The 12,385-nt window shown below is 54.3% G+C and overlaps 1 protein-coding gene across 2 annotated transcripts in view; it reads right to left on the bottom strand.

Moving 5' to 3' along the window:
• Positions 1 to 12,385, bottom strand: part of CD82 (CD82 molecule) — a 51,094-nt gene that overhangs the window by 20,544 nt on the left and 18,165 nt on the right. The window contains exons 2-3 of one of the 2 annotated variants that reach the window (XM_055314376.1): positions 9,584 to 9,656; positions 3,663 to 3,745 (exon numbers count right to left, since the gene is read on the bottom strand). In XM_055314376.1, the coding sequence (XP_055170351.1) occupies positions 3,663 to 3,725 (63 nt within the window). In that variant the 5' untranslated portion in view covers positions 3,726 to 3,745; positions 9,584 to 9,656. The remainder of the gene's footprint in view (positions 1 to 3,662; positions 3,746 to 9,583; positions 9,657 to 12,385) is intronic. The other variant, XM_055314382.1, reaches the window with a different exon arrangement.

Consider the following 12,385-nt stretch of genomic DNA (forward strand, 5'->3'; position numbering starts at 1 on the left):
CGTGGTGCCACTTCTCATCCCCAAGCGAGGACCTCACTCACCCTACGCTCCTCTGGGCCCCTTAAAAACAACCGCAGCTGATGATGACCCTACATCTCTCCTGTCTCCCAGCAGGCCACTTGTCACCACCTCCCCCCTTGCCAGGTGGACCCTGTTACTGTCTTCATGCTACAGATGGGGGAAACAGAGGCCCAGACCTTGCCAAAGGTCACCCAGTCCATCCATGAGGGGTTGGAAGCCAGGTCAGATGGTGGCACACTAGCAGCAGGGACCCTTGGGACCGGTCCTGGGCCTTCACCTGGAAAGTCAGTCTCTGGGGACAGGGAGGCTTCTGAGGTGCTTTTGAGGGGAAAGGTTCCCCTCAGGTGACACAGCTTGCTGGGATGAAGGGGGACTTTACAGAACCTGGGAGTCTGGTTCCCAATGATTCTCGAGGCCCTGCCCACCCCAAGCCCGCACCTCACGGCGCGGTTGGCCAATGGCCAGGCGTCGGGCCCACGGTCTGCTCCTGTGTACCTCAGAGCCCTATGGCAGCCCCTCACCTGCCCACCTCTGCTCTCACAGGGTAGGGCAGAAAATACCCTCTGGGCAAACACAGCCCCAAGTCAATGGAAATCCAGGGCTGCCCAGCTAACCTCCTCAGCTGGCCTCAAAGCACCCAAAAAGGCACTGGCCTGTCGGTCCCTCTGTGGGTCTCATGTTCAACGACTGCCATCTGGTATGGCTGGAGCAGCCAGGAGGCTGTAGGCCAGCAGGAGAAAGGCCCAGCCAGGCAGCCAACCAAAACAGGGGGAACCACAGACTGGAACCATGGGAACCATGGGGCACCCCCCACATGAACCACCCCTCAGCTCCACCAGAATCTCCCGACGGACTCAGCCAGGAGCCGGGACCCTCACGCCAGTGTCCTTCCCCAGAACAGCACAGCATCAGCAGCCTCTGGGCTTCTGTGAACCTAAGAATAGCTGATGAGGCAATTTTGTGGGGAGTTTGGGGCCGGGAAGGGTTGCAGGCAAGGATGTACACATGTACACGTACGCACACACGAGCACACACAGCAGCCAGAGCGAACTTTCCAAACCACAAGTCTGATCATGTAACCACTTCCCACTGTGCATAAAACAAAGACCAGAATCCTTCCTGGAAGGCGGGTGCGGCCTGCATCCCGGGGAGCCACCCTCTGCCCCACTCCCCCACGCTGGACTTTTGCTGCTTCTCCCAGAACTCCCCCCTCCCCTCCTGCTCCGGCCCGCCACACCTACAACTCCAGGGAGCTTTTGCTGACCATCCCGACAGGGTCAACTGCCCTATTCTCTGCTCTCCTGGGGGCCGTATCCTTCATGCCCAGCACCTAGCACAACCGCCTTTTTATCATCCATTTGAATAAGTACTTGACTGGAGCCCACATCACCCCGCACCCCCAGAACACAGCCCCAAGTGCAGAAACCATGGCTCTTCTGTTGGCATGTCCACCTGGCACCCACAATTGGGGTCTGAATACAGAGATGTCAAATATCCCGTTGGCGAATGGGTGATGAGCGAATGAGTGGACAAACGCACACTGTCCCTGTAAGTCTCTCCTTTGCCCTCTCCCGCCCCACCCGTCCCCACATCCTGGGGGGCCATCCTGGGCCCCAGCACACAGGGAGTTAACACCTGACTCCCGCCAGCCAGCCCCCGAAGCTCTGGCCAGAGACAAGCTTTTCCAGTCTCTGGCTCCACGGGGCAGGCTAGGAGCAGGATGAGAAGGGACTCTTTGGCCAAAACCATCAACCCTGTTTCCTTTCTCTGCAAAGTCTCTATCCCCTCCCTCTCACTGCATGGGGTGAACAGGCTGTGCCCCTGGCTGCAAGCCCCCACACCTCCTAGGCCATAGCCTAGACTCCTCTCTCCAATCCCTAGGGTCCCCAGGATAGAAGTACAGCATTCTGACCCTCCTGTTCCCCAGTCCTGACCAGGTGGCCTTGAAGCCAGGCTGAGGCCCAGGAGCTACGCACTTGCCAAGGAAGGCTTGGCTCCGGCTGTATGGGCAACCATTTCCCAGAGCCCTGGCCCAGCCAGGAGGGAGCTGACTGTCAAGCAGGGGAAGCCTAGGTGCCCTAGGTGGCTTCCAGATCTGGCTGGACGACAGCCACACAAGGCCTCAGCACTGTCCTCAAGGAGGGGGCTGGGGCCAGAGCCAGCGCGGACAACGGCAGGGCAGGCAGCACCACCACGGTCTGGACGCATGTGTGTGCGCGTGCACGTGTGCGGGGGTGCATGTGCCAGGAGCACACTTGTAAGCACCTGTGTGTTGAGCTATAGTTAGAGGGGGAATTGAGAACGATTACTTCTCAAACTGTCTACAACCCTATGTAATGCCTTTTCCCCAGGAAATCATATCCATTGTGGAAAATTTGGAAAATGTAGAGAGGCATGCAGAAGAAAATCCAAATTCTCAAGAATCCCTGTCAGAAGAGGCATCTTCTCCTCTAAAAATATCTTCATATGTGTGTATAGTTTTTAAAAATAAAATCAGATCATAATAAAAACATCCTGTTTTTCAGCCTGATTTTTAAATGCTAGAGATTGAACCACTAACACAGAGGAGACACAGCCCCCAGGCCCCCCGGGGCCCAGGAAGGCCTCTTGGGCCACTCCCTGCTGCCCCATCACACTTACACACTCATGTATACATGCACATTCACACACATGCACACTCACACACATGCATGCACACACACATGCATCACTCTCCCCCCTGCCCCATCACATACATTCACAGATACACACGCATGTACATTCACACACATGCACACTAACATGTACTCTCACACATGCATCAGTCTCCTCCCTACCCCCCACACTCACACACCAATTGCTCATACACTCATACACACATCCATACTCATACACTCTCATGTGTCCACACTCATACACTCACATACTATCACTCACATACACACTCAAACACACACACACACACACATCATCATCATCATCATCATCATCCTGGCAACTGCAAGCAAAAGGAGTCAGTGCCAGGCCTGAGAGGAAAATTGAGGAAAACCAGCTCCAGATGGACACCAGGCTTCCATCTGGGCAGCCCTGGGGCTCAGGGACTCGGTGAGGCCTGCCAGGGTGGGTCTGGGGAAGGGGGACTGTGTCCCCACTCTGGCCTCAAGCCTGCCTCTCTTGCACACCGTCTGGGAGGTGAGGGTACAACCCCCCCAGTGGGGGTGGGGGGAAGGGGCTGCTGAAATCTAGGATCATAACAGCAAATTCTTCAGAGGGGGCACAGGAGAGCAGGGGAGCCAGCACAGGGCACGAAAGATTTCAGGGAACCCTCTGCGGATGAGTGAGGGGACACCCAGGGGGCTCTTCCCCACGCACGCCCACCTCCAACCCCGACTAGCCAGGACCTTAGTGCTCCAGGAGAGGGGACAGCTCAGAGAGGTACCCAGGGCCCTGCCACAGAACCCTGGCATACAAGCTGGAATACAAGTTCCAGGAGATTTCCTGGCTGGCCCCACCCACTTCCATTTGCAATGGTCTGCCTCAGCCCCCCACCCCACCCCCTACCACCACCATCCTGGGCCTGGAGCCTCTGCAGGGTCTCAGACTGGGCTGCCGCAGGGAAGAGTCTCTGCTGGAGGTGGTCGGCTGGTGCTGGTAATACTTACAAAGAAGAGCAAGTTGAAGAGGAAGAGAAAGTACTTGGTGACTTTGATACAGGCTGACCCCATCCTGCCGGTCCTGGAGCTCCCTGGCGAGAAGAGAGGAGACAGGTATGTCAGGGCCAATAGGAAAGGGAACAAAGCTGATGGGCATCAGTGACCAGCAGCCCCAAATCATCCCAGCTTGTCCTTGCAGCAATCTCAGAGGGGGGTGCTAACATAAGGTCCCATTTTATGGCGCCTTGAGGCCCAGAGAGGTTGAATGACTGGCCCAAAGCCACACAGCTAGGCAGGGTAGGCTTATAGGCCATCTCGGTTGCTTGATGTTTTGACAGTTGGAGTCTGGCCTGGCCCCTCTACCAGGCCAGAGGGAATGGAGCCTGGAGGGAAATTACATAAGATCCTCTAGGGCTTTGGAAATACCCACATGGATGATGGTCAAAGTTAGGAGGCCAGGAAGCTAGCAGGTGACTGCTGGAGACCCAGAGGAGAGACCACAGCTTGTGGCACAGATCTGCAGGCCCCTCTGGGGCCAGGGGGCTGCTGGGGGAGAAGGGGGGGTGGTCCAGACTCTCAGAAAAGGGACCGAGTGCTCCTTCCACCGTTTCCTCATAATGGGAACAAGTAGAGGAACAAGTTTGTAGAATATCCAACGGATAGAACATCCAGCAGAGTAACATGAATTCAACAAAAATTTTTATCTCACCCCAGAGATAAAAAAAAAAAAAAAAACAACTGTCATCATTTTAGTAGTTATGCTTGTAGCATGTGTGTCTCACAGATGGTTTCAAACAAAACTGGGCTCTTACTATATAGCGTGATTTGTAACCTGCTTTTTTCATTCTACAATATACTGTCTCTGTATGCTGGAAGAATGTTCTACAACATAACTTTACATGTTGCATAGGATTCCATACTGTTGATCATTTAACATTTTGGAGGGTCAGGTTCCTCCAGAAAAATTCATGCACAGGCAGCATTTTACATATAATTTCCGGGGGTTCTCAGGTCCCATAAAACCCATGCAGGAGCCCCCAAGGATCCTAGGGGTTAAAGTCCCAGATATAGACACATCACAGAGCATGTAACCAACACTCGATGGTTAGACACACGACTGTTTCCAATTCTTCACTGTCATCCTGGGTGATACACCCATGATTCTGAAACAACACAAACCATGCTGGAGCACGCTGGTGTCTGTCTTTCCGCACTGATGGACCACAGGCCAGGGCGGGACTCAAGGAGGAAGAGGGGAGCTGCAAGCCGGCTGCCCTCACCCCTCTCTGAAGCCATACAATCCAGGAATGAGAGCAGCCAGCTCTCAGCTCTGTGGGGTGATGGGAGCCAGCGCTGGGCAGCTGAGGCCAGGACAGCTGCATAGGACAGCTGCTTGGGCAGAGCTGGGCTTGGGGGTAGGGAAGCAGGCACGAGGCCCAGTCCTGTTCCCACAGGCCCCAAGGGAGGGGAGGTGGGGAACAGGCCACAGAGCAGAGGGAAGGAGGGCTGAGGGGCAGGCTTCACCCCTTCTTCCTCCTGCAAGGGTAATAAAGGGTAAAATTCACAGTCCTAAGCCTTGTGAACATCCCCTGTCCATAAGGAGGTCCCCTCTGCCTTTTCTGGAAATAATAATCTTCCATCATCCTTGCCAGGGGGAGCTCAGCTTTGACTTTCTATAGCTCCCGGGATAGGGGAGAGGGCTTAAGGGAGTCCAGTTCTCCAACATCTCAATTAGAGATCTGACCCCTTGCTGTGGGTCAGATTTGGGCACAACATAAAACAAAGCTGTCCAGAGAAGGACAAGGCTGTCTGGGTAGTAATGAGCACCCCATCACAAGTGGCATGGAAGCAAAGTCTGAATAGATCATTTGGGGGGATTCAAGTGCTACATGGGAAGATTTGACTGAATGGCTCTTCCGGTCTACCAGGGTCCAAGGCTTGGGTCTAAGAAGGGTCCCAAGCTGGAACTTGGGAGTCAGGGAAGTCCAGCCTCAGCAATGTCACCTGGGGTCTACTCCAGACCCAGAGTGGGGAAAACAAGGACTCTCCTGTGTCAGGAGGGCTAGAGATCGGAGACCCCGGACCCAGGCTGGCCCGAGGGAGCCCTGCAGGGGATGGTCCACATAAAGGAGCATTATTGTTCTCCAGCACAGCGCTTGACAGGCCACAGGCTCTTCGGAAACTTGCGCTGAACAGAACAGCAGCAGAGGAAAAATTCTCACATGGAGCAAGCATGTTTTTCATTCCTACCTGGACCTGTGTGCCTGGCTGGGTCTCCTCCCAGTAAGTGACACAGGACGCCCCGAGTGGTTGACCCAGGCTTGAACCCCAAGCAGTCTACAGAAACGTCACCCTTTTACTGGAAGAACCTCACTAACTACGCTCTAGCGGCGGCCAAGGGCCCGAGCGGTGCGCACTGGGTTTTTGTGCAATTGGAGAAGTATGCAAACGGTCTTTGGCAACTGCTGCTTGCTTCTCGTGGGTACGGGAAAGCAGTTTCTACACGTTCAGCTCCCACATCCTCTGCTCAGGCTGGGCTGCCAGGGCCGCCTCACAGGGTTGGGAGTGCTCAGAAAAGGGAAGTTTGTGGACAACAGTCAGTTCTGGGCCCAGGGAGTGAGGAGGAGTAGCTGCCCTCGAATGGCAGCGAGTCCAGACGGCCACCGGTGTCGGGCATCCCCCTTAATCCTCCTGTGCCCAGCAGGTGAGGGGGGAGGCTCAGGGAGGTGAAGTAACCACCCAAGTCACACAGCTCGCAAGCAGGGGTGGGCTTGATGGTATAAAGGGATCTGTGGGATGGCTGGGATTCCCAAGTGGGCAAAAGGAAGTGGAGGTGCTAAGCGGGTATCCCCTGATGCTCCAGACTCTGACCAATGTCGCTGGTCTCGGACACTCACACAAATTGTACTAGGCATCTGGCAAAGCCCCTTTGGTGTCCTGGGAGCAAACGGAGGCACAGAGGGGTGAAGGAGCTGGCCCCAAATCACCAGCACATTGACCAGCAAGGACAGAACCCAGGCCGCCTCACCCCTTAGGCTGCCCCATCCTCTCCAGGAGGCAGCTGGGATGTTAGAACAGAAGCCAGACAGCCCCAGGACTGGCAGGCAGTTTGGCCCATCTGGGCAGACCCAGAGGCTACCCGGAATCACTTGGGGGAGAAGAAGGTGCTGGGAACCAGAGCTTGGGGTGGCGGCTCCAGGGCACGTTAGCCAGTATCCAAGGATGCAAAGGCTTTCTTCCCTCCATGTCCAGACTTTCCCCCTCAAAGCACCACGGAGCAGAAGATGGGCAGTTCCAAGGAGGGCAGGGGGTCAGCTCAGGCTGAGAACATGCCCAGGTGGTGCCACGATGGGACCACCTCCCCCACAAAGTTGGATTCAGAGGGCCTGGGACGGGGGGGGGTCGGGTGGTATCTGAGCCTCAGTCTTCTCATACATGAGATGGGAATAAGCACTGCTGTAGGGCAAGGGGTGGCCAGCTGGGTCTCTAAATGAAATCTAACCCACCACCTATTCTTTTTGTACAACTTGTGAACTAAGAACAGATTTTGCATTTTTAACTAGTTGGAAAAAAAAATAAAAAGATTTTTTGTAGCACGCAAAATTCACACCATAATGGCCCTAAATAAAGTTGCGGGGGCACACAGCCATGCCCCCTGGTTGATGTCCCCAATGCAGGGGACCCAATGAGGTACACACGAGTGTCTGTAAGAGGCAGCAAGGGTCAGGACCGCCTTCAGCTTGAGATCCTGGGGGAAAGCGAGCTGGTGGCAAGCACTGAATGTAAGGAATTGCAGACAAGAGGGAGAAGACAAAGGCCCCCCAGATAAGGGTTCAAATACTGGCTCTGCCAGCACACGGGCACAGGGAAGGGGGACTTCCAGGTCCTCAGGCCCCTCACCTGTAGAGTGAGGGCCCCAACTGAACCCACCGCTATAAACAGATAGTGAGGTCAGTGCTGGCACAGGGGGACTCAGTGGGCCAGAGTAGGGGCAGGCCTGCATCAGCCCTTCTGGAGGGAGTAAGGGGCAAGGATTTCACCCGCCAATGAAACTGAACAAAGGGAATGTCTCCCAGTGTACTGCTTCCGTGTATACGCTTTCTGTAAACACTGGGGGGTCTTCCCAGGCTTTCCTGCGAGCTATATGGACCGCCGACAACACAAGGGAATGGCACGCGTGCGCATTTTATTGGAAATTTCCAGAACAGCCACTGACAGCTGTCTGAGCAATAGGAAGGCCATACTTACTTGATGTTATACTGTATAGCAGGTAAATCGGCCATTTCTAAGCAACTACAATTGAAATTGACCAAATATATAATTTTACGCCAAATCAATTCATGCAATGAAATTACTGTGCTGATATTTTACTAACTCCTACTCCTTCCTCAAGACTAACTTCAGATATCACCTCCAGGAAACCTCTTACTCCAGCCAGCCTTGTCTCTATCACCATTGTCAGCCTGTCCCTGCCAACACACATGTTGGTTAGCCACACTCCCTCTCTGCTTCCTGCCAATAGCTTTGGCGACTGGATCAGTTCCCAGAACAGGCTCGGGTGTTCAACTGCCTGGGTACAAATGTGATTCTCTTATCTCCTTGCTGTGTGATCCCAGACCAATGACATAACCTCTCTGAGCCTCACCTTACTCATTTGTAAAAGTAGGAAAATAAAATCCATTTGGAATATTTGTCCAGAGATTAAATTAGATAATGTGGATAAAATGCCTGGCATGTGGTAGGCTTTCAGTAAATGGAAGTTGCTATTCTAATTCCTGATGCTGTACAGTAATGTTCTACTTATTTGTCCCATCTGCCCTGTGAACTGTGATACTTTGAGAGGAAAGACTATGTATTATTTATGAGAACAAAGTAGGCCCCCAGCAAATGTTACCTAATGAAAGATGGGATGGGTGGCTGGATGGAGCAATGGATGGGGAGATGGGGGATGGAGGGATAACTAGATGGAGGGATGGAGGGATAGTGGGTAGACTGATGGAGGAATGGAGGAATGAGTGGATGGGGAATGAAGAGATAGAGGAATGGAAGGCTGGCTGGCTGGCTGGCTGGCCTGGATGGATGGATAGTTGGATGGAGGGATGGAGGAATGGAGGAATGAATAGATGGGGAATGAAAAGATAGAGCAAAAGAAGGATGGAACAATGGCTAGATTGAAGAATGGGTGGACATGAGAATGGAGAGATGGAGGGATAGAGGGGTGGATCTATGGAGCGATGGCTGGATGGTAGGATGATGGAAAGATGGATGGAAGGTTGGAGGAATGAGTAGATGGGGAATTAAGAGATAGAGGAATAGAAGGATGAAGCAATGGCTGGATGGAGGGATGGTAAACAGGAGAATGGAGAGATGGAGAGACGGAGAGATGGGGAGATGGAAAGATGGAGGAGTGAAGGGAAGAGAGACTTCCATGTAAAACACCAGAACTTTCAAGTGCTCAGCCACCTGAAAGGGGACTGATACCCTCTGCCCCTGAGTCAGCTGAGACTCTATTTTCAGGCCTCTTCTGTCCTCACCCAAGGGGTGGGGTGGGCGTTTTGTGTGGTGAGCACCCTCAGAGCCAGCCCTAACTGCCAGGACCCATTGCCAAGGCTCCTTCACCTTCCTCGAAGACCCTGAGTATAGGAAGTGGGCCTGGGGAAGAGCTGGTGTCTTCAAGAGAACCCCTTGTCTGTGTCGGGGACCTGTGAATTTGCACCTGAAGGGTACGAGGCTTGGGAGGATGGGGTAGCAGCCCTCCAGCCTGATCCTAGAACTTGCGTGTCCCAAACAGTGTGGGGGGGAAAAGAGTTATGTGATGTCGTGGCACCTGCAGGCCCAAAGTGGGGAGGTGCAGGCCAGTCCCTGCTCTAGCAGAGCACGGGGTTCGAGGCACAGTACGGTGACTGCCCACCCTGGGCCTGCCGCCTCACCTGTTCAACGACGGGCTGGGACACAAGCAGCAGTTTCGGGTGTGGCTCCTCAATACGAGTCCTAGAAGACGCGCTGTTAAGAACAGAAGGTATTGCTGTTACCCAGTCGGTGGAGTGCCACTTCTCCCCAGGAGCCACCCGCACATCAGCCTATTAACATCTCCAGAATGCTCGGCAGCAAGCACTGCCGAACTCAAACAATTTTTACACTTAATAGCCCTCAATACCACATGGAGCACCTCTTAGGAAATGCCAAACCAGAAGCTCTCAAGGATACCTTGGGGGCTGGTGCTAAGGGTTCTAAGAGCTGCAGGGTTGCAGATGGGGGAGGGGCTGGGGATGCCCCTGCGCCACCCCCCTGCTGGCCCAGACCAAACACCTGAAAGTCACACTCACCCATGCTCCCTCTCATCCCACAGCCCAAAATTGTGTCCTCTAGTCCAGCACTTTGCCGGGGCCCCAAATCCCACTTCCTGCCTGGACCAGGGCGGCTCCCTGCGGGTCCCGAGTTCCACTCCTATCCTCCCCAATCCCTTATTCACATGGCAAGGGGTTTGAAAACTGTAAACCAGACCTTGTCGCTCCCCTGCCTACAACCCTGTAACCGTAATGTAGCCGACATGGTCCCTATAAAATCCAGGCTCCTATGGAGCTGGCGAGGCCTTGCTTGGTTTGCCCGCCGCTCCTCTGTCCTCAGCACTTCTCCCTCCCATACACACACGCATTCCTAAGGCTGCTCTCTTCTCTTGCCTCTCAGCTCAGTGTTCCCCCCAAAGCCCTCCGCTGGCTCCTCCTTCTCCCATGGGCCAAGTTCCCTCCTCCCAGAGGCCTTCCCTGAACACCTGATCCACACGGCAGGCCTCGCTTCCAGCTGCACAGTAGAATCAAAACATGCCAACATCCAGGCCCTTGACTCTGCCCAGACCAAGTCACCAGAATCTCGGGGTAGGGGTGAGTGGTACAAGTGGAGGGAGCAAGGGAGGCTCCCCTGCCCACTGTAAGGAACAGCATCCTTGACACCGGGGCCTGTCACATGGCCCACTCACTGCGATTAGCTTATGGGCTCTCGAGTGTGTCTAGAGCCCCCGTTAGAACACGGCTCCTCCAGGGGATGGCTGTTCATTCGCCACAATCCCCGAGCCCCAAGCAGTTCCAAGCATGGGCTAAGCACACTGTATGTATTTGCGGAAAGCAGGAAAGGGAAGTGGGTGTCTGGGGAGGTCAGGAAAGATTGCTTAGAGGTGATGGGACAAACCAACCTTGATCCAATTACTGGAGATTTCCAGTCTTTAAAAATGACATTGTTGGTTTATGGGAAGGGGTGGTTGCTTACTCCCAAGAATGGATTTTAATCTCCTCTAGGTCAGAAAAGCTGGTGGAAGCTGTGAACTCTCTCTAGGTACACATGCCTTTGTCAGGTTTCAGGGGGTCACAAACCCTAGAAAGCCAAGAAGTTCCTAATTCCCTCATCCCCCAGTTGCCTTAGAGCAGCTGCTGGTCTCCTATCTCGGCTATAGGTCAGGATTACCCTGGGGGCTGTACAACTTGCTCATGCCTGGGCCCCCTTCCCTGGGATCTTGATTAAATTGGTCTGGAGTACGGACCAGGCATTGGGATCTTTTAAGTTTTCCAGAGGATTCTAATGTGTTGAGACCCACTGCCACAAGCCCAGTCTCAGCAGAGGCCTGGTCCCTCTGCTCAGAGGGAGATGTAGGTGGGCTTGAGGGAATCTCCCATGAAGCTCCCTGCACCTCTGCTCCAACTCCAACTTCCTGGAGGCTCACGCCCTCCGGGGTCATTTATTCCGGGGAGCAGTATCCACTCTGCAGAAGACCTTCCAGATCACTGCGTTTCTCAGAGGGGATGGCGAGAGCAAGAGCCTCCAAGTCACACCGAAAGATCAAGCCTAAGCACACAGTGGTGGACTTGGACGGGCCCAGTGCACCTGCTGCCCTGCCCTGGCTCACCAGGCCTTCCTTCTGCACAAGAAAGTCACACTGCAACCTTGGGTTCCCCTACCCCCACCTCCACCCCATCCCCCCCGGAGCTGCTGCAAAGCAGCCACATAACCTGGGGAAACACTGTGGCACTGCCCCTTTCTCAGCAGATGGAAAACTAAACCCACCCACCACACACAGGTAGGAAGAGGAACCACAATCCAGCCAGTGCCTAGTAGGGCTCAGTCCGTGCTGGTCACCCTGGCCGCTCCTCCCACTCTCCCTGCCTGAGGATGCCAAACCTGCCACATCTTACCAGCTGTGTGGCTTCGAGCAATCACTTCATCACTGTGCCTCAGCTTCCCCACCTGTCAGATGGACTTACTAATGAACTATGGCAGGGCTTATATGAGCTAGCATCTGCCAAGGGCCTGACACCCAGGAAGTGTCAAATAAATGCTACCAATAATGACAATTACTATCCAGAAGTTAGTTGTTGATTTCCTGACCAACAGTCCAAAGCCCTCTGAGGGGCTTGATTAGGCCTCCAAATGTATGCATGGCCTGGAGGCCTCCATGCCAGAGGGTGGCGGCTGCTGGTGACGGCTATTGGTCCCCTGCAAGAGGGTGAGGGTTAAGCAGGGCAGGCCTGGGCCACAGGGTGGGGACTGAGCAGGGCAGGGCTGGGCGACCTAAGGAACAGGGCCTCTGTCCTGCGCATGGGCAGAGCCTCTGTCTCTGAGCCTCTGGCTATGCCTCAGGGGCCTGCCAGAGGCCTAGAGGTCCAGCCAGTTTGGTGAGTCGACAACTGATCGCACCACGTGAGCTCAGTCGCCTGCTGGGGCAGAAGGTAGAATGAGAAAGC

The sequence above is a fragment of the Nyctereutes procyonoides genome, unplaced genomic scaffold, assembly GCF_905146905.1.
Source record: "Nyctereutes procyonoides isolate TBG_1078 unplaced genomic scaffold, NYPRO_anot_genome, whole genome shotgun sequence".
NCBI lineage: Eukaryota > Metazoa > Chordata > Mammalia > Carnivora > Canidae > Nyctereutes > Nyctereutes procyonoides.